At 41.0% G+C, this 25,994-nt stretch overlaps 1 protein-coding gene across 3 annotated transcripts in view; it reads right to left on the bottom strand.

Moving 5' to 3' along the window:
• cadm1b (cell adhesion molecule 1b) overlaps positions 1–24,055 on the bottom strand; it is a 155,631-nt gene extending 131,576 nt beyond the window's left edge. For all 3 annotated transcript variants that reach the window (XM_024442947.2, XM_024442949.2, XM_024442948.2), the window contains exon 1: positions 23,963–24,055. In XM_024442947.2, the coding sequence (XP_024298715.2) occupies positions 23,963–24,038 (76 nt within the window). In that variant the 5' untranslated portion in view covers positions 24,039–24,055. The remainder of the gene's footprint in view (positions 1–23,962) is intronic.
• Positions 24,056–25,994: the final 1,939 nt, after the last annotated feature.

Raw genomic sequence — 25,994 nt, 5'->3', positions numbered from 1 at the left:
AACTATATTCTGGTAATCCGACCAATGGAACATATGCGGTGGTACTTAATGAATATGACCGTCAGTTCAGATGACAACCGTCAGTTCGGTTGTCATCTGAGACATTCTCATCAATGATAAGATGACATAAACTCTACAGTGGAAAGTCTACACATCAGAGTTATCGGATTCACATGGAATTGTTGTTCAATTTAAATGTTTGAATATGAAATTATTCATGATGGGATGAAATGTGATTTTAGCTTCTAAAATGTGAGATTTGGGTTTTCATAAGATAGGGCTCTGCTCAATCAGTGGCCCGCCCCTGTGAAGGTACATGGGGTATAACACTTTTCAAACATGCCCTCCTCTCCCTTCCTATATAAGCCCTTGACGACAATATAACCTCCTGTTCCGAGGACGTGAGGACGACGGTCCTATGTCAGAATGGTTCAGAAAATAACTACAGAACGAAGCCAACATCAGCGTGAGCTTTGGTTGCGAATGGTATGAACTTTGAACTCTTATTCACTACAGAAGTGATACCTCCTAGCCGTTGAGTTAGCAACAGCAGATGCAAACGAGGGTTAGGAAGGAGCAGACAGAGTATCCCGTCTATAACTCAACGACGTTACTACAACGTATCCAATTGACCACCAGAGACATTCTTCAAAGGACTCGGTTGGGCAACACGGCCTTCCATCTACCACCAATCTACCGAAGCGCAGCTCAGAGTAAATATTTGTTGCATTTTTCTTTTCCAAATGGGCGCTAATTTAGAATGCATAAGATACTGTATTGACGATAGCAAAGCTTCTTCCCTTTGTTCCTCAGTTTTCCCGCTCTTTCACTCAAACCCAGACACTTTTCTTTTGTGTAACAAGCTGTCATATCTGTTCCGCCCGCTAGGGACGTTTTCCTTTATGACGTAATTTGCAATCAAGTTATGATCAAATTATGTGTATGTGTAATTCTGTGTGATTAGTTAGGTATTTCGTAAATAAATAATTAAACCCAATTTTGTATTGCTGATTCAACTTGTGAGGCAGGGTTCGTGCAGATAACCAAGAATGTACAACTTTCAGATGAGACTGAATTAAGATGACGATTAATATTGACTGCTATTGATGTCAAATATTACTAGATCTTTAAGAGTTTATTCGGAAGATAACAGCTCTATAAATATTATTTTGTGGTGCCTGACTATCTAGTTAATTACATTTACATGATTAGCTCAATCAGGTAATATTAATTACGGAGAAATTATTTTATAGAATAGCATGTCATATCACTTAATCTGGCATAGCAGCAGCAAAGAAGCCACATCTGGGACAGACTGATATTCTGCAAAAGGTACAGGGATTGGACTGCTGAGGACTGGGGTAAAGTCATTTCTCTGATGAATCCCCTTTCCGATTGTTTGGGGCAGCCGGAAAAAAGCTTGTCCGGAGAAGACAAGGTGAGCGCTACCATCAGTCCTGTGTCATGCCAACAGTAAAGCATCTTGAGACCATTCATGTGTGGGGTTGCTTCTCAGCCAAGGGAGTGGGCTCACTCACAATTTTGCCTAAGAACACAGCCATGAATAAAGAATGGTACCAACACATCCTCCGGGAGCAACTTCTCCCAACCATCCAGGAACAGTTTGGTGACAAACAATGCCTTTTCCAGCATGATGGAGCACCTTGCCATAAGGGAAAAGTGATAACTAAGTGGCTCGGGGAACAAAACATCGATATAATGAGTCCATGGCCAGGAAACTCCCCAGACCTTAATCCCATTGAGAACTAGTGGTCAATCCTCAAGAGGCGGGTGGACAAACAAAAACCCACAAATTCTGACAAACTCCAAGTATTGATTATGCAAGAATGGGCTGCCATCAGTCAGGATGTGGCCCAGAAGTTAATTGACAGCATGCCAGGGCGGATTGCAGAGGTCTTGAAAAAGAGGGTCAACACTGCAAATATTGACTCTTTGCATCATCTTCATGTAATTGTCAATAAAAGCCTTTGACAATTATGAAATGCTTGTAATTATACTTCAGTATTCCATAGTAACATCTGACAAAAAATATCTAAAGACACTGAAGCAGCAAACTTTGTGGAAATTAATATTTGTGTTATTCTCAAAACTTTTGGCCACAACTGTACATACGATCAAGGTTAGAGTGTTTGCATAATTATGTCAGTTAGATGTTCAATAGATGGACTGACTGACTGACTGACGGGCAGAGGGTGGCTTCCCCAGAGATGCAGGGTGTCATTAAACAGGCAGTCAGTCATCAACAGGCAGTCAGTCATTCTTTTGGGCATTATTACAGTTCCATTTAACTTAATTTAACAAGCAACCAAGTCTACAGCAGGGTTGGGGTTAATTCCAGTTCAATTCTAATTCTATTCCAATTCCAGGTCAATCTTTGAATTCAGAGATATTTAAATCCCTCTCAATTCCAAAGTTAGGTCAATTCTAATAATTACATTCCAAATTCAATATTATCCCCCAAAAATAATTCCAATTCCAATTCAATTCCATCAATCTTTCAGGTTGATAATGTCACTATTCAGACAGACTATATACTGGAAATATAGAAATATAAATTGAAATGATTTAAAACTAATCCCGCAGTCAATTTCTGTACTGACTGCATTAATTCCATTAACTGAGAAATGTAAAACTATTGAATTCCAATTAAATTAAATTACACAGATTAAATGTTTTTACAATTCCAATTCAATTCTAATACCATAACTTAAAGATTGTTGAAATTCAAATTGAATTCAATGTAAATTCTTCACTTCATGAGTCAATTCAAGAAATGTCTCCAAACCTGGTCTACAGTACGTAACACAAAGCCCTTCATATGCCATAGAGAAGTTCTATGACAGGCTTAAGTCTCTGCAAATGACAGCCAGTCAACCATTCATTCTACCAGTTACCTTAGCTAGGACTTTTCTCCCTGTAGCTGATTATAACCATGGATCCTAACCGACTGGGGTGTAGTGGGTGTGTTCAACAAATCCCTCTCCAAGTCACATGTTTTCCTCAGAACTGTAACAGAAATGTTCCGCCTGCAGATGTTCAACCACAAAGGGCTGTGAGTGAAATAGTGAAGTGAACATAATATAGTCTCTGCCTAATTAAGCCCACCTGGAGCTGAAGATCTGCCTTAAACCTAGTACTGAAGCCTTAAACCATCATTTTTGTTTTTAAATCAAATCTGTCACAATAAGTTATGAAAGTGCTAGCACAGATAAAAGGGGAAAACCAGATAGTTAATAGATAGAATAAAATAGAATCTGTCACAAACAGAGTGCACAAAACTTTGTAAAATTGGCCCTTTGCCAAAGTTGCAAAAAAATGGCATTGTTTAGAAGCAGTGCAAGGGTGAATAGAGTTATTGCACACGCGCACCTCACAGAGTAGCCATTCCCTAATGGAACTATGCAAATACATGCTAAACACGCCAATTAGAGCTTGTGAGCTCGTGCTTGGCTCTGCCCACCTCCTTGCTTGTTCTGCCCACTGTGCTTATTTGCTCCCATTGTAAATGATGCAGATGAACTATCTTGGGTTAGTTACCAGTATCTTTGGGAGTCGACTACTCTGGTGATAGCAGACCTCAATCTCCACAGTGGTAGGTTCTGGACAAACCTAGAACTACTCGAGTTAGAAGCGACATGGAATGCTCTGAAAGGACATACAAAACCAGGCAGCATAGTTAACTGCTTTCATCTGGTTTAAGGGACAGAAAGGCACATATCTAATCTAGCATGTGATGTCAGTGAAATAATTGAAGAATCAATGAAAACAACAAGACATGTTGATTGATGTCGGAGCGGATAAATGGAGCCTGTCTCTCTGGTGCGTGTCAGAGTCAGGGACATTATCTGACACCAGAACCCACAACACTATAGCCTTGTCCTCTCTCACAAGTCCTCACCTCTGTATGGCGAGCCAGCCATTCCAACCCACAGCCTGTTATGTGTAATGAAATTATTTAATTACAAGTCTGGGGATGACTCTGTGTCTTAAGCCCTCATTATCAGACAATGCACATTGGTAGGGAGCTGGAACGTGGCACATATGTAGCACATTAAAGGCTAAATGACGGTCTCTCAGGTCTCTCAACAAAAAATATCAAACAAAATGGCATTACAGATAATTTTTAAATTATCATTTTTATCAACCAGACGGCAGACATGAAATGAAATAAAAAAGATTATTCGTTTTACAACCAAAGCAACTTTGTCCTTTCAAAGATCCTTTGTGTTGGAGCATCTTTTTTTAAACTTCATGAATAAAATCAACTGTTAAAATCTTGGTTTCCTTTCTGCTGTGCTGAGATAGCGTGGGAAAGAAAGAGAACGAAGGTCAATTTGGAACAAAGAATTTTCTGAGTTGATTTAACTGCTGGGTGATAAGGTGGCCTAGATACTATATATTTGATGAGGCCAGATTGGGAAGTTTGCCAGGCATTTTGGCTGCACCCGCTAAAAACTGGAAGAGCCTTTTTGCAAACAGAGAGGGAGGGAGGCAGCAGACAGTAAGAGTAGTCTAATACATGAAACCTGCACATCCTGATGTATTACACAGTGACACCCTCACAGCACTGAATACATTTAAATAAATGCAGATGTGGGATTTAAGATGACACCAATGTGTCTGCCAAAGTGATTCACAACTACATTCAAATGATCAGTATTTCCCAACTTTGGAGTAAAACAAACAGTGGCTTGGTGAAACTTCAGAAACTGATCTGCTTCAAATGTATTTCAAAGGTTTTCCAGGTGTTTTGTCGCTTTTATATTGTTTAATGTGAAATGTACTATGGACTACCATATCTTTTACCATTTAAGAGTCAGGCTTGAAGGCACAGAGTGATTTGCTTGTGCTCTTGGATCCATGATATGGTTTCAGAACCATTCCTTCCACACTACTTGAGCCTATTTAGATTATGCAAAGCTTTCAAAAGTTTGTTGAAAATCACTCAGAAAAAAAGTCAAATTAGAAAGTTATGTGGAAAAATATGAAACCATCTACTTAAATACTAATGGGAATGTTCAGATCCTGTTGTTGTTTTTAAGGGAATATGTGACGCTGTGATAAGACGTACAATCATGTTTGTTTGTCACCATATCACCAAACATTTATTGGAGAAGAAAACTCAGAACAAAAAATAAAAGCCTAAATGTGAAGTGGTTCAAATTATTTGGCCTAGAGGGCAGGCAATTAAAACATGTAGAAAAATAAAATATTTTTTTAAATACCCCCCCCTTGAATTTAAATGCTACTTAAAAAGTTTAGTCAAGCTAATCGATTCATGACCACAAGGCAACACAAATCACTCACAGTTTCAAAGTAATAACAATTCACACCAAACAAGTCCACAGGAAAAAACATTCCTCTCCCAACTCAATAGACTCTGTCCTCTTTCAACTGAACTCTTGTAACATAACTTGTGACTGTCTGCTTGTCCACCTGAGAACTAATAAGATGTGAACAAGACAATCCAACTTCCCCAATACCAACCCAATTACCAGAGTTAAGACAGGCCTGCTCTCAAGCTGGGGAAATTAGCCATAGCTCCTCCCACAGAGCCTTTTTCAAACAGGCCTATCCTTTCCCTTCCTAACTCAACTATCCTCCTCCCCTCTTCTGCCTGCTCAACTACTTTATGCTAAATAAACCATTTACATCTCCCACTGCAGCAGCACAGCTTATCTACATTTTCCAATAAAACTTCTAAATTGATGGATGTCATTTTAGTGCTCACAGGTCATTACTCATGCTGCTTTCTAATAAAACTGTGTTGTGATGTTATTAGGTCTAGACATGCTATTCTTTTCAACACCCTCCCAAAAGCCTGTCCTATTTTCCTTTATTGATATCTATTTAAACACCAGCAGAGTTAGCCTTCCTCTGAGGCATGCTGTATACATATGAATCAGAGGATCAGGCTTTTGAGGTGAAGGAGAGTAAATTCTCATTTGAAGTGTAGACTGACTGCACAAGGAGCAGACATAGACGCGTTGGGATGGGTCCTTGTCGGACCACTGAGCGTAAACAAACATAATGCATCATGTAAATATTACACAAACACAAACTCTCTGACCTTACTGTACATCACTTGTGACTTTTGGTAAGGTGTTTTTAGTTAACGCATAGTATGTAACGTGTGTTTTCAGATCCCAGAGATGTCCCACACTGGCCTTGGACTGCCTACCATTCCAAAATGTCCTAAATGTCAAATGACAGTCACTGTCATCAATGAGACAACAAATGAGTCCAAATAGCCCTGTTGGTGAAAACTATTTCCCATTCATTCTGTTTTAGGCCTATGCGAAGAGAAATCAATGGGCATGACTTGGTGAAATTAAATTAACATTGTGGAGAGGCCTCAGTGTTCAGGATGAATAAAGGACAAGTCAAGTCTGGATAAGAGGAGGATGGAGGAGAGGAAGATGGAGGAGAGGAGGAGGAAAGGAGGATGGAGAGTGCTTATTACCTGGGACAATAGTTACAGAGGGACAAACATCAAGAGGAATGGTGATATGAGCAGGGAGAGTTTGCAGCAACTTCTACAGTATGATTGTTTTGATGTAGACAATTAAACCCCCACTGCAGACAAAGCTAATTGCTCCTGTACAGCAAAAATATATCCTGTGATTAAATTGTAATTTTAAAAAAATGTATCAATACATTTTAATTACATTCAAATGTGGTTCAATGTGACAGAATAAAATGTGAAGAAACAATTTTATTTACTGACAGTGCAAGTGGCGGGTCTATGTTATAAGTTGCTATAAACACTCATCATGATGCAACCTTCAAATAAAGACTAACCATGTCTTTTAGATAGCCTATACTGTGGCCAAATGAGTTTGTTAGCCAATCGAAAATTGCAATGAGTGAGAATAAGGTGGTAGACTGAGCTGCAGTAGGAAAACCACCACGGAGGATGGGAGAATAATGAATTATAAGAGGACTAGTAAGGTTGTGGTATGGAGTGTCCATAAAGTGGTAGGAATATGACACCTGTACCACTGAACAGACTAGATAGTTTGCATTGGGCTCGCTTTCATGTTAAGTACAAACAGTCTGCCATTTGGCAGCCCATGGATGAAGCCCATATTTCCTCTCTAATACCTGTCATCTTAAAGGGTAGCAATGTGACTTTGAGTTTTCGCCTTCCATTAACTATATTGCCTTCCTGTCTTGCCGTCCCTCGACAGACAGAGCACTGGACCAAGAATGAGAAGTAATCAATGGGCTGCTGGTTTGGGTGAATTAATATTATTGCTTGGGTTGCACAGTCCTGATTCAACTGACAATGACGGATTAGAGGTGTGTGAGGGAGAGTAATTAAGATGGTTCTTAAGTCAGGCTGATAACTCAAAGAGGCTGACGCCTCAGGCTTGCAGCACACTACTGTCAGACTGCAAACCCTCTCTCATGTAAACATCAGAAATATGATCTTATACCACACAGTAAACGACCTTGAGAAATGATAACAACTTCTAGTTGCGTACACTGTTGACGTGGTCCTATATGACCCTATCTTAATAAGATTTCATACAGGCACATCATGATTGCTGCATTGACGTCATTCAAGGCCCCATGCTGTTGTGAGTGACAACTCTTGAGGGCAATTCTACGAAATGCATTTGAAATACATAATATTCCAAATAAATGTTTTTTCTTGGACTAGCAATTGCTAAGTGTTTAAGCCCTTTACCACTGGAAAACAATTCAAAGGAGTGTTCTGACATAGGCCTACAGCAAGTAAACATTTACTATTGAGAGCACATAATGTGTTCAAATACTTTATATCATATATTCTAATAACAAGAGGGACAATAACTGCTTGTGACATTTTATTGACAACATTCTTCAAAGTATGCTTTAGACCGGTGGCAATGCTACTTCAGATACCATTTACCTGAAAAGGCTTTCGTGAAGAGGCTTTTTATATTCTTCAACATAACTTAATTTTTTTCAATTTTCATTGACCAATTCATTGCTCACTGATCATGCTAGAACATAAAGGATGTTATAAATGTCTGAGTAAAACGGTGAGTAGTAGGTCATGGACCAGAGAATCGGGTGTTTGACTGACTAAGTTGCTAACAGACAGTTGCTAAATGACTGTCTATAAGGTGAAGTAACACCATTACAACATGCAGATGTTGGATGATGAAGTCAGTAGGCAACAAGCAGTCATTACTAAACCCCTTTGTCTCACTGACTCCTCCAGTAGACTAGTTTAGTGAACTGGGCAGGGTTCCAGAGGACAACTGATTCTGATGGCAGGTGGGACATCCCACCGTTGCCCTCCAAAAAGTCCAGTCACATCCAGCTGTGAAAGTGGATAAAGTGGCTGCCATTTGACTCAATCTGGATGAAAGTATCTGCAAAGCAAACCACATCACTTAACCATGAAACAACATCACCTAACCATGGAACCACATCACTTAATTAACCATGGAACCACATCACTTAACCATGGAACCACATCACTTAACCATGGAACCACATCACTTAACCATGGACCACATCACTTAACCATGGAACCACATCACTTAACCATGGAACCACATCACTTAACCATGGACCACATCACTTAACCATGGACCACATCACTTAACCATGGAACCACATCACTTAACCATGGCTGATGGGGAGTGACTGCAGCATGACTGTTGATGCATGGATGGCAGAGCAAACAGAGTCTCACCCATATACTTGCTCCAATGAGATTATGGTTATGAGACAATCTGATGACCTGGCATTCTTGAGTATTTATCAGATCAGTTGAATACGGTATTCCCACTTACCCAGCCAGCCCTACTCTCCTCTCCTCTGGCAGCATCTGTACATCTATTGATCGGCTGAGTCTCTCGTTCAGAAAGCTGGATCTGTACAGATTATCGATTAGTAATTCTCTCCCTCACAGAAAGCTGAGGGCCTTCTGTCCTCCACATTGATCAACAGTTATCTAGTCTTAGAGCTGAGGATGCTTCTCAGCTGTTGTCATGGTTTCTGAATAGTTCCACCTCCTCTCTGTGAGGCTAGTTAAATAAACTGCATGCAAGCTGTGAAGTTTCCAAGAATATTTGTTCTTGTTAAAATATAAACATTTACGCATGCAACTAGCTACTATTTACCTTTTCGGAAACTCTGGACATGACTCTGTAAGTTTAACTTCTGAATGACTACATCCCTCTTAGACAAAAAATCCAAAGGACACTGGTGATACATGGACAGTGGATGGTGGGCAGATACATGTCTCTTGATAAGCTCTGTTCTATATAGGGCTGTCCCCGACCAAAAAAAATATTGGTCGACAGAAATAAGGTTGTAACGTAACAAAATGTGGAAAAAGTCAAGGGGTCTGAAAACTCTCCCTATGTGTTTTAATAAAATCAACTATATATGCTTTGAGCTTGTTTGAGGCTTTACTCTCAATGTTTGATGAAATAAGACACAAATAACTCAAGTGGGAACCAGACATCAAGATAACCAGAAGAAAAAAACCTTAACCTGTCCTCTCCATCCTCTTCCCACTCCTACTGGCTTTCGTAGATTCTGCCGTTACTCTCCTGACGTTGCCAGTAATAGGCTACATGAGGAGTCGGCAAACTTTCTCATGTGGAATGTCAATTTATCTTACAATTTCTACCAATCTGCGTGCCAGTTATGGTTTTCATATGCACATTTACGTGGAACAGTTTCATTTAAATTAGAATAACGTCTTCATATCTCAAAATCATGTGGTTAATCAAAATTCTATCCAAATCTAAATGAAAATTATACAAACATAAACCTAACTTCTATTGCCATTACCAACTATGTAAAAATAGCCTATAAAGCCAACAAATAAAAACATTACAGCCTGCAGGTAGAAAATATCCTAATAAAAATAAATATCCTATAAATCACATTGGCTACGCATGGCCTGTCTACAATGAAGTTGAAACATTGTATCAACTATTAACTTGGGTCTAGCCTGAAGCTCCTTGCAACATTGTAGAAAATATTTTGGGCCCTGCCAGTGAGCTCGGGACAGACACAGCTGTAGGCTATTTGAGCAAGGGATAAGAAGTAATCAGGTACGCCTATTTTATGTTGTTTCCACTGGATCAGAGCATGACATTTCTTCCTTTCACGGTGAGTGGTTATCGAAAGGGAGAGAGCTAGAAAGATTTTTCAAATACATTGAGGAATTGTCGTCATTCTCAATGGATGTAAAAACAGACTTTGTTCATTTGCTGTTTGAGGTGAAGAAAACATTACTTTGAGAAGCTCCAGCTCATTAGTGGTGGTGCATTAAGCCAATCAGAAAATACTATCAGATCCTCAAATGGGCACATTTATAAGGCTACATTTACACGCAGGCCAGGTAGTATATAGTTCTACTTCCATACGTAATCAGGTATGCGTCCTTACTCAACATTGACAGGAGCGCTCCAAACAAAATACAATGACTAAATTGACAAAACTCATAAATGGAATGAAATAAAACAAACTTGTTTCCCACAATTGTAGCATAGCTTGTGCGCTCTCAAACAACGTGTCCACTCCAACATTGAGAACGGTAAAAGACTGGAATAATAATATATTGAATGCATTAATAGACATTACCGTAACCAAACAAACATTGTAGATTCTAAAATATAAGAATTAACAGTAAATATACTACTGGTGATATATGTAATGGGGAATTGATAGAGACTAACAATCAAATGCAAACAATTCACACAATGAAGTTATGAAACAATGATTGTGCACAAATTAGGGGGAGAGAGCACATTCTGGAGAGAGATGTGCATTGTACATCCTAGCCACACTCCCATTCTGCTTGGACTGTGCCATCCCAGCGGCCTCCGCAATGGATTAGTCTCGGCCTCCATAATGGATTAGTTCACTTAGATGTCACGTGAATAACACAGGTGACTTGTGTGCCATACAAAAATATATACAGTTGAAGTCGGAAGTTTACATACACTTAGGTTGGAATCATTAAAACTTGTTTTTCAACCACTCCACAAATTTCTTATTAACAAACTATAGTTTTGGCAAGTCGGTTAGGACATCCACTTTGTGCTTTATGTTCTAATGCTTGTATTGCATTATAATGGTTGTTTTATTCGACAGAATAGAATATTCAGTTAACTATTGTTTGTGTGTTCTACTGGGGAGGGCCTCTATGAGATAGCACTGACAGAGGAGATTTACGATGTCTTTGGGTGATAAAACCTAAAGAGCATTCCAGATAACATGAGGTAATGTTTTTGTGCTACACCGTACCAGGGTGAGACGGTTCCAGTTTGGAGTAGGAGGACCAGACACTGGTCTTTACAATGAAAACTGTTGACACAGCAGTTGCTGTCTGCTATGTATTATAGACCTTTCATACAAATCTTAACCTTGTGACCATTTTATGTATCTGTTGTTCGTCATGTAGGTGGAGAGGGGTGTATCTTGGCTATAAAAAATCTTTGTACCACGTTCAATGGTTCATTAGAAATGCAGCATCATTGAAAGTCAGTGCTATTGCAAAGCTCTTATTATTAAAGATGTAGTTTAAGTATAACTCTGACTAGTGTGTGAAGTTTGTCTCTCTCCTCATTTGGTAAGACAGAAATTAACCACCACACTTCTGATAGGCTAATTGACACCATTTGAGTCAATTGGAGGTGGTCCTGTTGATGTATTTCAAGGCCTACCTTCAAACTCAGTGCCTCTTTGCTTGACATCATGGGAAAATCGAAATAAATAAGCAAAGACTTCAGAAAAAAATTGTAGACCTCCACAAGTCTGGTTCATCCTTGGGAGCAATTTCCAAACGCCTGAAGGTACCACGTTCATCTGTACAAACAATAGTACGCAAGTATAAACACCATGGGACCGCACAGCCGTCATACCACTGAGGAAGGAGACGCGTTCTGTCTCCCACAGATGAACGTACTTTGGTGTGAAAAGTGCAAATCAATCCCAGAACAACAGAAAAGGACCTTGTGAAGATGCTGGAGGAAACAGGTACAACAGTATCTACAGTTAAACGAGTCCTATATTGACATAACCTGAAAGGCCGCTCAGCAAGGAAGAAGCCACTGCTCCAAAACCGCCAATAAAAAGCCAGACTACGGTTTGCAACTACACATGGGGACAAAAATCGTACTTTTTGGAGAAATGTCCTCTCATCTGATGAAACAAAAATAGAACTGTTTGGCCATAAAGACTATCGTTATGTTTGGAGGAAAAAGGGGGAGGCTTGCAAGCCGAAGAACACCATCCCAACCATGAAGCACGGGGGTGGCAGCATCATGTTGTGGGGGTGCTTTGCTGCAGGTGGGACTGGTGCACTTCACAAAATAGATGGCATCATGAGGGAGGAAAATTATGTGGATACATTGAAGCAACATCTCAAGACATCCGTCAGGAAGTTAAAGCTTAGTCGCAAATGGGTCTTCCAAATGGACAATGATCCCAAGCATACTTCCAAAGTTGTGGCAAAATGTCTTAAGTACAACAAAGTCATGGTATTGGAGTGGCCATCACAAAGCCCTGACCTCAATCCAATAGAAAGTTTGTGGGCATAACTGAAAGTGTGCGAGCAAGGAGGCCTACAAACCTGACTCAGTTACACCAGCTCTGTCAGAAGAAATGGGCCAAAATTTACCCAACTTATTGTGGGAAGTTTGTGGAAGGCTATCCGAAACGTTTGACCCAAGATAAACAATTTAAAGGCAATGGTACCAAATACTAATTGAGTGCATGTAAACTTCTGACCCACTGGGAATGTGATGAAAGAAATAAAAGCTGAAATAAATAATGATCTCAACTATTATTCTGACATTTCACATTCTCAAAATAAAGTGGTGATCCTAACTGACCTAAAACAGGGAATTCTTCCTTGGATTAAATGTCAGGAATTGTGAAAAACTGAGTTTAAATGTATTTTTCTGAGGTGCATGTAAACTTCTTACTTCAGCTGTATATATACTGTACAGTACCAGCCAAAAGGCACATGAAGCTGGTTGAGAGAATGCCAAGAGTGTGCAAAGCTGTCATCAAGGCAAAGGGTGGCTACTTTGAAGAATCTCCCATATAAAATATATTACATAACACTTTTTGGTTACTACATGATTCCATGTGTTATTTCATAGTTTTGATGTCTTCGCTATTATTCTACAATGTAGAAAATAGTACGAAAAAAATGAAAGCCCTGGAATGAGTAGGTGTCCAAACTTTTCACTCGTACTATATATATTTTTGCTACTGCTTGACAAAAGAAATCTTGGTCGACCAACAGCCTATCGACCAAACAATCGACTAGTCGAATAATTGGGGTCCTAGTTCTGTATATGCTAGGGACTGTACGTCTGTGCGATGTCTGTTGATAGAGTATGTTCTGTTCTGCAGTAAAACTGTCCCATGTTTCCATTTACGAGGTGCTGTGCTGTGAGCCAGTGACTGGTCCACAGTCTCTCTTAATGGCATGCTGTGACTGCTCCATGAGGCATACTAATGTGCACTCTATGCCCTCCAAAACAACAACATTGCTTCTTAATTTTCTCATTGCGGAAATGATTCGCACAGCCACAGCCAGGCAATGTAGACAATGCAGTGAGGACCCTCAGATCCAGGGCCCAGAGAGAACAATGTCATATTCATACCAGCAGAAACCACTCCTCCTCCTCATTATCACAGCACTGGCATAAATGAAGCACTTTGTCCACTCACTCATCAAAGGGCCCGCCACCAGTCCTTTACTGCTATTTGACTGTTTATTACACTTTAGTTCAACAGCCAATGTTGTTGTTTCAATACTATTTTCAGCATTCTTCATTCACTGACAATTCACTGTACTTTATAGTGAAAATTCCGTTGACAAAAAGGTGGGAGGTCTGATTTGTATTCCATCCAAAAATAACTCTAAAGTGAATAGGATGTCAACAATTCCCCTCTCCCTGCCCTTTGACCTTGGCATTACACGTTTATTTAGCAAAAAGCTATTTTACAGAGACAGAAAATAGTTGTATTGTGTTCCCCTACCGAAGGCTTGAAGGATGGACTATGTATTAGTCTGAAATGACTCCTAGGATGCATCCCAAATGGAACCCTATTCTCTATATTGTGCATTACTTTTGGCCCCCTATTCTCTATACAGCGCACTACTTTTGAAAAGTAGTTCAATATAAAGGGAATAGGGTGCCATTTGGGATGCATCCTAGGAGCCTTGAAAGGCTATACAAGGTCAGTGATGGAGAGACATTCTGTAGGCACCACCAGGCGTAGCCAATGGCCATCCCTTCTGACCAAATGATCTCTCACCCCTCTATAGCTGCATGCCTTCACCCAGTATGACTTCAAGACCAATACAACAGTGGAACCTCAACGAGACTGCTAATTACACTGCAGCTAGATTCCCTGCTTCCCTTCACATTTTAACAGACGGGCTTATCCAGAGCAACTAATGTTAAGTGCCTTGCTTAAGGGCACATCAACAGATTTTTCACCTAGTCGGCCCGGGATATCAAACCAGCAACCTTTCAGTTAAGAGCTTTGGGCTCTTAACCACTAGGCTACCTGCCGCCATGTACAGAGGAGCAGTCAGAAAGAGCTCACTGAAAAACATGTGTGTGGACACTGGGTAGCTCTGTCTGAAGAGCTACCCACACAGCTTGAAATGTACTGTCTTACATCAGACAGTAGTGACTAGCAAAACTGCAGTAGCTGATTTTCTTATGGATGTCAACAGTGGCTACCGGATCTTCTCTCTTTCTAAAGTAACTAAGAGTAACATCGGTTGCTGCCACCACATAAAGTAATGCCCTGCATTATCTAGCAATTAGGGGGAGGTTTATTAAGCAGAATCTAATGTAAATTTAATGAGCTATAAATTCAATTTCTTTAAATAGACGAGTATATTATTGTTACAAATGATGTAGTGAGCCAAATGTACAGGCAGTGAAATATTTCACGAGCTGGCACATATCAATGGGCCATTACCTTCGGTGTCAAATGTAACTTGAAACAGGATAACTGCATTTCACCGCAGGTTGTGAGAACTGTGCAATTTTCCAACCACAGTGCCCACATGATATCAATGGTCCTGTATTTACTACTTATCATTCAAATCTGCTATGAGCATACAGAACAAGTGAAGTGGACAGGATCAGTATCCTGGCCCTACAGTCAACAACACTGTTAAAGCGCTGTATACAGTATACGTGAAGAACACAGGACAAGATATTCTAGTAGATGCCAGTTCAGTTACCAAGGCCTGTGAAGGATGAGGGTGATGACTCAGTACAGAGACAGAATACAGTACAGCAGCCCTGCATCACTCTGTTTCAAAGCCAAACCCTTCAACAGCATCTTCAATCACCATCCATTTCACACATAGAAAACTGTATGGCAAACATAAGCACAATAACAAGCATACGTTTACTTTGTTTATCAGAGAAACACACCAGAAGCAGTACAGGCCTACTTAAGGCTCCATGACCGCTTCTATTGATCCATTTCACCATCATTCAGCGCTGATGAATGAGGTGGAGCTGACAATAGAGAAGCATTATGCAACCGTCTGAAATACCATGATCAGATCACAGCTGATATGTAGTATAATAGAAGAACCTCCTGGAGAGATAGAGGGACCCCTTGGAGATAGAGGACCCCATGGAGAGATAGAGGAACCCCCTGGAGAGACAGAGGTACCCCCTGGAGAGACACAGGAAACTCCTGGAGAGATAGAGGGACCCCCTGGAAAGACAGAGGAACCCCTGGAGATAGAGGACCCCATGGAGAGATAGAGGCACACCCTGGAGAGACACAGGAAACTCCTGGAGAGATAGAGGGAAACCGTGGAAAGATATAGGAAACCCCTGGAGAGATAGAGGAACCCTTGAGATAGAGGAACCCCATGGAGATAAATGACCCCTGGAGAGATAGAGGAACTCCTTGGAGAGATAGAGGTGCCCCCTGGAGATAAAGGAACCCCATGGAGATAAAGGACCCCTGGACAGACAGAGGAACTCCTTGGGGTGATATAGGTACCCCCTGGAGATAGAGGAACCCCATGGAGATAAAGGACCCCTGGACAGACAGAGGGACTCCTTGGAGAGATAGAGGTGCCCCCTGGAGATAGAGGAACCCCATGGAGATAAAGGACCCCTGGACAGACAGAGGAACTCCTTGGGGTGATATAGGTACCCCCTGGAGATAGACCCCTGGACAGACAGAGGAGCTCCTTGGGGTGATATAGGTACCCCCTGGAGATAGAGGAACCCCATGGAGATAAAGGACCCCTGGGCAGATAGTGGAACTCCCTGGAGAGACAGATGAACCCCCTGGAAAGACAGAGGAACTCCATGGAGAGATAGAGGAACTCCCTGGAGAGATAAAGGAACCCCATGGAGAAACATAAGCACCTCCTGGAGGGATAGAGGACCTCCCTGGAGAGATAAAGGAACTCCCTGGAGAGACAGTGGAACTCCCTGGAGAGACAGAGGAACCCCCTGTAGGGAAATAGGAAACTCCTGTGAAGTGGACAGGATCAGTATCCTGGCCCTACAGTCAACAACACTGTTAAAGCGCTGTATACAGTATACGTGAAGAACACAGGACAAGATATTCGAGTAGATGCCAGTTCAGTTACCAAGGCCTGTGAAGGATGAGGGTGATGACTCAGTACAGAGACAGAATACAGTACAGCAGCCCTGCATCACTCTGTTTCAAAGCCAAACCCTTCAACAGCATCTTCAATCACCATCCATTTCACACATAGAAAACTGTATGGCAAACATAAGCACAATAACAAGCATACGTTTACTTTGTTTATCAGAGAAACACACCAGAAGCAGTACAGGCCTACTTAAGGCTCCATGACCGCTTCTATTGATCCATTTCACCATCATTCAGCGCTGATGAATGAGGTGGAGCTGACAATAGAGAAGCATTATGCAACCGTCTGAAATACCATGATTAGATCACAGCTGATATGTAGTATAATAGAAGAACCTCCTGGAGAGATAGAGGGACCCCTTGGAGATAGAGGACCCCATGGAGAGATAGAGGAACCCCCTGGAGAGACAGAGGTACCCCCTGGAGAGACACAGGAAACTCCTGGAGAGATAGAGGGACCCCTGGAAAGACAGAGGAACCCCTGGAGATAGAGGACCCCATGGAGAGATAGAGGAACACCCTGGAGAGACACAGGAAACTCCTGAAGAGATAGAGGGAAACCATGGAAAGATATAGGAAACCCCTGGAGAGATAGAGGAACCCTTGAGATAGAGGAACCCCATGGAGATAAATGACCCCTGGAGAGATAGAGGAACTCCTTGGAGAGATAGAGGTGCCCCCTGGAGATAAAGGAACCCCATGGAGATAAAGGACCCCTGGACAGACAGAGGAACTCCTTGGGGTGATATAGGTACCCCCTGGAGATAGAGGAACCCCATGGAGATAAAGGACCCCTGGGCAGATAGTGGAACTCCCTGGAGAGACAGATGAACCCCCTGGAAAGACAGAGGAACTCCATGGAGAGATAGAGGAACTCCCTGGAGAGATAAAGGAACCCCATGGAGAAACATAAGCACCTCCTGGAGGGATAGAGGACCTCCCTGGAGAGATAAAGGAACTCCCTGGAGAGACAGTGGAACTCCCTGGAGAGACAGAGGAACCCCCTGTAGGGAAATAGGAAACTCCTGTGAAGTGGACAGGATCAGTATCCTGGCCCTACAGTCAACAACACTGTTAAAGCGCTGTATACAGTATACGTGAAGAACACAGGACAAGATATTCGAGTAGATGCCAGTTCAGTTACCAAGGCCTGTGAAGGATGAGGGTGATGACTCAGTACAGAGACAGAATACAGTACAGCAGCCCTGCATCACTCTGTTTCAAAGCCAAACCCTTCAACAGCATCTTCAATCACCATCCATTTCACACATAGAAAACTGTATGGCAAACATAAGCACAATAACAAGCATACGTTTACTTTGTTTATCAGAGAAACACACCAGAAGCAGTACAGGCCTACTTAAGGCTCCATGACCGCTTCTATTGATCCATTTCACCATCATTCAGCGCTGATGAATGAGGTGGAGCTGACAATAGAGAAGCATTATGCAACCGTCTGAAATACCATGATCAGATCACAGCTGATATGTAGTATAATAGAAGAACCTCCTGGAGAGATAGAGGGACCCCTTGGAGATAGAGGACCCCATGGAGAGATAGAGGAACCCCTGGAGAGACAGAGGTACCCCTGGAGAGACACAGGAAACTCCTGGAGAGATAGAGGGACCCCTGGAAAGACAGAGGAACCCCTGGAGATAGAGGACCCCATGGAGAGATAGAGGAACCCCCTGGAGAGATAGGGGAACCCCCTGGAGAGACAGAGGAACCCCCTGGAGAGAAATATGAAACTCCTGGAGAGACAGAGGGACCCCCTGGAGTGATAGAGGACCCCCTGGAGAGATATAGGAAATCCCTGGAGAGATAGAGGTACCCCTTGAGAGACAGAGGAACCCCTGGAGAGACAGAGGAACTCCCTGGAGAGATAGAGGACTCCCTGGAGAGATAGAGGGACACCCTGGAGAGACAGAGGAACCCCCTGGAGAGACAGAGGAACTCCCTGGAGAGAGATAAAGGAACCCCCTGGAGAGATACACTATTTACAAGATGCTTTCAAAATGATTTTAAATCTTTCTTTTTGTATCGCTCCATATCAGCTATCTGAGCAGCTTACCAATCGCTGCAGCTGTACACAGCCCATCTGTAAATAGCCCATCCAACTACCTACCTCATCCCCATATTGTTTATTGGGGATGAAGTAGCTCTTTTGCACACCAGTATTTCTACTTGGACATCATCATCTGCACATCTATCAATCCAGTGTTATTTTGCTAAATTGTAATTACTTCGCTACTATGGCCTATTTATTTCCTTACCTCCTTACTCCATTTGCACACACTGTATATATATTTTTCTATTGTGTTATTGACTGCACTTTTGTTTATCCCATGCGTAACTCTGTGTTGTTGTTTGTCACACTGCTTTGCTTTATCTAGGTCAGGTCCGAGTTGTAAATGAGAACTTGTTCTCAACTGACCTACCTGGTTAATTAAATAAAGGTGAAATATATATATATATATATTTTTTTTAAATAAAAATCTTTCCTTTCAGATATTAACCAACCAGGCTTGATGTCAAATAAATGCCTGCCAAGCCTAGTCCAGCTAAGCAAGATCTTGTTAGACTTTGTGTCACGACTTCCACCGAAGTCGGTCCCTCTCCTTGTTCGGGCGGCGTTCGACGTCACCGGCTTTCTTGCTACCACCGATCCACTTTTCATTTTCCATTTGTTTTGTCTTTGTTTCACACACCTGTTCATTATTTAAACCTCTGTTCCCCACATGGTTTTTGTGAGTGATTGTTTGTTGTATTGTGATCCGTATTGTGTGGCCGTGTATATTACGTGTATATACTTTGATTATTTAGTAAAAGTGTTGCTATTACTCATATCTGCTGTCCTGCGCCTGACTCATCTCACCAGCTACACACAGACGACCTTACACTTCGCCCTTCTCTTTGGTGCTCTACTCTCACTATAAAGGCATACAGTTCCTTCAGAAAGTATTCAGACCCCTTGACTTTTTCCACATTTTGTTATGTTACAGCTTCATTCTAAAGTGGATTAAATATAGTTTTTTTCTCAGCAATCTACACACAATGCCCCATAAAGACAAAGCAAAAACAGGTTTAACAATTTTTGAAAATGTATGACAAATAAAAACAGAAATACCTTATTTACATAAGTATTCAGACCCTATGCTATGAGACTCAAATTTGATCATCCTTGAAATGTTTCTAAAACTTGATTGGAGTCCACCTGTGGTAAATTCAATTGATTGGACATGATTTGGAAAGGCACACCCCTGTTTATAAAAGGTCCCACAGTTTACAGTGCATGTCAGAGCAAAACCCAAGCCATGAGGTCCAAGGAATTGTCCAAAGAGCTCCGAGACAGGATTGTGTCGAGGCACAGATCTGAGGAAGGGTACCAAAAAAATTCTGCAGCATTGAAGGTCCCCAGGAATACAACAGCCTCGGCCAAACTGACCAATCGGAGGAGAAGGGCCTTGGACAGGGAGAGTGTCCAGACAGAAGCCACTCCTCAGTAAAAGGCATATGACAGCCCTCTGGAGTTTGGAGGAGCAAAGTACAGAGAGATCCTTGATGAAAACCTGCCCCAGAGCGCTCAGGATCTCAGACTCGGGTGAAGGTTCACCTTCCAACAGGACAACGACCCTAAGCATATAGGCAAAACAATGCAGGGGCGATTTCAGGACAAGTCTCTGAATGTCCTTGAGTGACCCAGCCAGAGCCCGGACTTGAACTCGATCAAACATCTCTGGAGAGACCTGAAAATAGCTGTGCAGCAACGCTCCCATCCAACCTGACAGAGTTTGAGATGATCTCCAGAGAAGAAACTCTCCAAACACAGGTGTGCCAAGCTTGTAGCGTCATACCCAAGAAGATTTTATACTGTAGTCGCTGCCAAAGGTGCTTCACCAAAGCACTGAGTAAACGGTATGAATACTTTTTTTTATAAATTAGCAACAATTTAAAAAAAACTGTTTTTGATTTGTCATTATGGGGTATGTTGTGTAGATTGCTGAGGTTTTTTTCTATCAATTTTAGAATAATGCTGTAACGTACAAAATGTGGTAACAAAATGTGGTCAAGGGGTCTGAACACTTTCCTAAGGCACTGTATCTAAATGGTATCCTACCAAGCCTGGTCAACTTTGTTCCTAACAATATGTGGGAGTTGTTACAGCTGTACAGTGTTTCTAGGTCAGCAAATCTCTTGTTCTCCTCTCCCTGCATTTATTTATGCAACAAAAATCAAATAAATGAAAGATCTGCATCCATAGGTCTTTCTTGGCTTGGAATTTTTCTTCCCCACAAAAAATGCAATAATCTTCTAATCTTGCACCACTTAGGATATTGTATTGGCAGGGTAGCCTAGTGGTAACTGAAAGGTTGCAAGTTCAAATCCCCGAGCTGACAAGGTACAAATCTGTCATTCTGCCCCTGAACAGGCAGTTAACCCACTGTTCCTAGGCCGTCATTGAAAATAATAATTTTTCTTAACTGACTTGCCTAGTTAAATAAAGGTAAAATACAAAAATAAAAATTGGAAGCTATTGTGTATTCTGCATGCATTCTGGCATTTAACCCAGAGAGAGATTAATTCAATTAACGGTGACAAGAGAGTGAAGCTCTAAAATACGGTGAATGGTAATCAACCACTACTCAATGCAGACTACACTCCATTCAACAGTCCTCCATTGAAAACCTGTAGTTTACCATGTTACCTCAGTACACATGTACAGTACCTTCAGAAAGTACTCACACTCCTTGACTTTTCCACATTTTGTTGTGTTATAGCCTGAATTTAAAATGTATTACATTTAGATTTGTTTTCACTGGCCTAAACACAATACCCTATAATGTCAAAGTGTTTTTTTTAAATATTTTTTTAACAAATTCACTAAAAATGAAAAGCTTAAAAGTCTTGAGTCAATAAGTATTCAACCCCTTTGTTATAGCAAGCCTAAATAAGTTCAGGATTGAAAATGTGCCTAACAAGTCACATAATAAGTTCCATGGACTCCCAAGGTCCTTCCTAACTTAGTTGCCGGAGAGGAAGGAAACCGCTTGGGGATTTCACCATGAGGCCAATAATGACTTTAAAACAGTTACAGAGTTTAATGGCTGTGATAGGAGAAAACTGAGGATGGATCAATAACATTGTAGTTACAACACTAATCAAAATGACAGAGTGAAAAAAGGAAGCCTGTACAGAATAAAAATACAAAATAAACATACATCCTGTTTGCAACACACCATTAAAGTAACACTGCAAAACAAATGTGGCAATGCAATTCACATTTTGTCCTGAATACAAAGTGCTATGTTAGGGGCAAATCCATACTTGTAATCGTTAAGGAATGTGGAATTTTTCAGGATAAAAAATAAATGGAATGGAGCTAAGCACAGGCAAAATCCCAGAGGAAAACCTGGTTCAGTCTGCTTTCCACTGGACATTGGGAGATTAATTCACCTTTCAGCAGGACAATAACCTAAAACACATAGCCAAATATACACTGGAGTTGCTTACCAAGAAGACAGTGTATTTTCCTGAGTTGCCGATTTACAGTTTTGACTTAAATCTACTTAAAAATCTATGACAAGACCTGAAAATGGTTCTCTGGCAATGATCAACAACCAATATGATAGAGCTTGAAGGATTTTGAAAAGAATCATGGGCAAATGTTGCACAATTCGGGTGTGGAAAGCTCTTAGAGACGTACCCAGAAACACAGCTGTAATCGCTGCTAAAGCTGTTTCCACAAAGTGTTGACTCAGGGGTGTGAATACCTCTGTAAATGAGATATTTCTGTATGTCATTTTCAATACATTTGCCAAAAATGTCAAAAACATATTTTCGCTTTGTCATTATGGGGTATTGTGTGTAGATGGGTGAGAACACAGGCTGTACCACAACAAAATGTGGAATAAGTATGAATCATTTCTGTAGGCACTGTATTTCTTTAGACATTTCGCTTTATTTTTGATAGGCTTCTGAGCAACAAATGGTGTAATCCTGTATAGACCCCCACCCCCAAACATCCATCCATCCACACACACACACACACACACACACACACACACACACACACACACACACACACACACACACACGCACGCACACACACACACACACACACACACACACACACACACACACACACACACACACACACACAGAGAGAGACCTGTTGATTTTGCATTGCGAGATTTAAAGGCTACCTATGAGCAACATAACAGACCTGTAAAGAATGTTATGCTCATCATAAAAAAAAAAATGTATATTACAAATTTACTGCTTATTAGCGACAAACCATGAGGAGAAAAAAATACATTTTAGGCTACTGTCCACACTACAACACTAGCGTAAATTAAATTATTATGAAAAGATCTTTGGCTACAGTGTCTGAGGCTGATTATATGAAATTATACTGGCGTGGTTCTGGACGTCATTTACCTTGTAGACTAGTGCATGCACCGTATCAGCATATCAGTCTATGTAGCCTACAACTAACAGGAACAGTCAGGCAGGTCATACATTCCTTGCAATCCAACAACTCAAGAGATTTCTGGGTCCATCAGTGTCCTATTCGCCGGAAATAATACGTAGACAAGCTCTAACTGTGAACCTGTATAATAGGATAATAGTAAGGAGGTATGTTGTGGGTAGGAGCCAATGCGCCGAAACCTATTCACCGCAGCGGTGACATGAGTGTAGTTTACTGTATGTAGCTGCATTGCGTGTTTTTCAGCGCACTAAAGTACTAGAGTATAATAGGCATTCGAGTTATTGAACATAAATATTAGCCACTGTGAGCATTTGCAATACATTTACCCTGACCACTCTGTTTATGTTACACCGAGGAAACTTCCACTGGCAATTATGTGGAGCATATAAGTAAGTTACAGTGGTAGCTTGACGTTACACTGTAGCCTATGTTATTTTTTATGAATGAAAATAGTAGGCTATTTGTTGATAATCTCATTTACTCATTTTTACCACTTTTGAGGCGCAACATAGCCTACATAACAGGCTACTTTCAGAATATAAAAAGGACTGACATGCTATCCAAAGGTCCCCCAAAAACAATGGCATGTTGTTTTGTATATAGGGACACGGGTTACAGCAGAGACTACATAGAAAACGGTGCAAGTTGAAGTAAGATCAAAAGAAGCTAAGTGAAGATGCTGAGATTTAGGAGAAGCTCATCGCGCATCGCGCACCAACCATTTCAAGTTTTAGGTATGTTCTTTCACTCCATGAGCTCAAACATTTTTGATACACATGCATCATGAGTAAGTAATCCTACCTTTTAGAAGAAACGCTGCTGAAATCACGAAAACAGAGAGAGAAATAGTGAGAGATCCGTTTCCCGTGATCGCCATGTTGGACAGCTGCTCGAGACTGGCGGCACTAAATCACATAGAGACAGCCATCGGATGCGAGAGGAGGGAGGGCGCAAATAGGGACTCATATATCAAATAACACTGCGTGATTTTTAGAGTTACTTACATTATGTTTAGCATAATTCCACCCATAGTTCAGTATTTGGAATGTGTGATTTGTGGCAAATGTCAAGTTTAGGCTAAAATAAATATTAAAACATGCTTATAAACTGTATAGCCTATATGCATGAATTATATATGTTGTGAATTATTCCTAGTTCAATTAACATTTAATCGGTTATTAAAAATACGTATTATATAGTACGCTGTTATTTTCTGTTTCGTCTTTATACCTAATACTGATTGAATTTGCTGTCTATGCTAAACCCCTTATTCAAATGAGTTTATTACTTGTTTCCCTATGATACGAGCAGTAATGTGTCAATAACAGTGTTTAATTGAGCTGTTTCATTAGCTGTCAGAATGTCTATCACGATCATAGATCACGATTCAGAAAACATCGTGCAGTTACAGTTTGTTTTATCAGGTAGTAGGCTACCTTCACAGTTTGACTTTAACCTTCGTTACTCAAAGAGCGCCCCCTACGTTATACCCTGAGCGAAGCAGTTTGTAGTAGGCAGTATCCCTATAGGCTACACTATATGGGATTCAGTTTTAAATGTGTAAGAGCATCACCAGGAAACCTTGTTCAGTACAAAACAGGTAATTCATGTATTGCAAGCACGTGTCTATCTAGAGGGTTAATCTTAAACAATGGTTTTGCTAATAGCTAGGCAATAAACAATCTAGTTCACCAGTTTGCTCTCTAAAAATAGCTGATAGAATATTCTACACAGTGCCTTTGCATCTCTCTCTCTCTTTCTCTCTCTCACTCTCGCTTCCTTGCTCTCTCTCTTCTCTCTCTGCAATAACTACACTTATCAGTCGTATCTTCAACAAATAGACCTGGGTGAAATAGTGTCACAAGGAAGTGTGCATGAAGGAGTCTGCATGATAATGTTGAATATCATTTATCTTTTATGGTGTCAAAAAGAAGCCAGGACAGCTAATCTATTCTCTGAGAGTTTGTGTCAGTCCTCATTTCAGGGGATGAGCAGATACCATTTTAGAACTTCACTCTAATGTCTGAGCCATTTCTATTGCTACAGATTGAATTCCCTCCCATAAAATTCATTTCTGATGTCATTATTCCTGGCAGTTTGCCAGCCCTGCCTGTCACTCAGATATATACACAAGGTCTTTTCCTGCTGCTACTTTGTTTACTAGGAAATGAGATGATAGGCAGCTGTCAGGGATTGTATTGCACACATTATTCTGTAATAACCCTGCATTTACATTATTGGATTTATTAGAATATTTCTGGTAGAGTTATTCTGAGACAGTTTTGTGAGCTTGAACATAAACAAGGGACTTTGTTATATGCCCTCAAACAAACCATAGGTTTTAATGTATGTCAGAGTCTGTTGCCTACTTCTGATGAGAATCCAACATGATTTTAAATGATCTTTCATATATAACCTTGCAGAGTCCTAGAGAAAATATTTGACAAGAAAAGGCAAGTTTTGGACAGAACTATTTATTTGTTATTGCACTCCCAAAACTCACACATACATCCAAACGTATGTTGTACCGGCTTCTCTCTTTTGCAGTTTTGCAGGCTCCTGCCCCTTGTGTGTGTCTTTCCTACGCTCATGAGGATAGATGAGGTTCCTGGGTCTCTCTGAGGTGCCGACCGGCCATCTTTCCCCCAGCAAGATGAATAATGGATGGGACTGGATCAGATGACTGACTCTCTTCATGTGGGTCCTCTGTAGTAATGACCAGCCTCAGTCTACTCTGTGTGTGTGTGTGTGTGTGTGTGTGTGTGTGTGTGTGTGTGTGTGTGTGTGTGTGTGTGTGTGTGTGTGTGTGTGTGTGTGTGTGTGTGTGTGTGTG

The sequence above is a fragment of the Oncorhynchus tshawytscha genome, linkage group LG13 (genome assembly GCF_018296145.1).
Source record: "Oncorhynchus tshawytscha isolate Ot180627B linkage group LG13, Otsh_v2.0, whole genome shotgun sequence".
Lineage (NCBI taxonomy): Eukaryota > Metazoa > Chordata > Actinopteri > Salmoniformes > Salmonidae > Oncorhynchus > Oncorhynchus tshawytscha.
The sequence above is the reverse complement of the archived record's forward strand: the minus strand, read 5'-3'. Positions and strand labels throughout refer to the sequence as shown.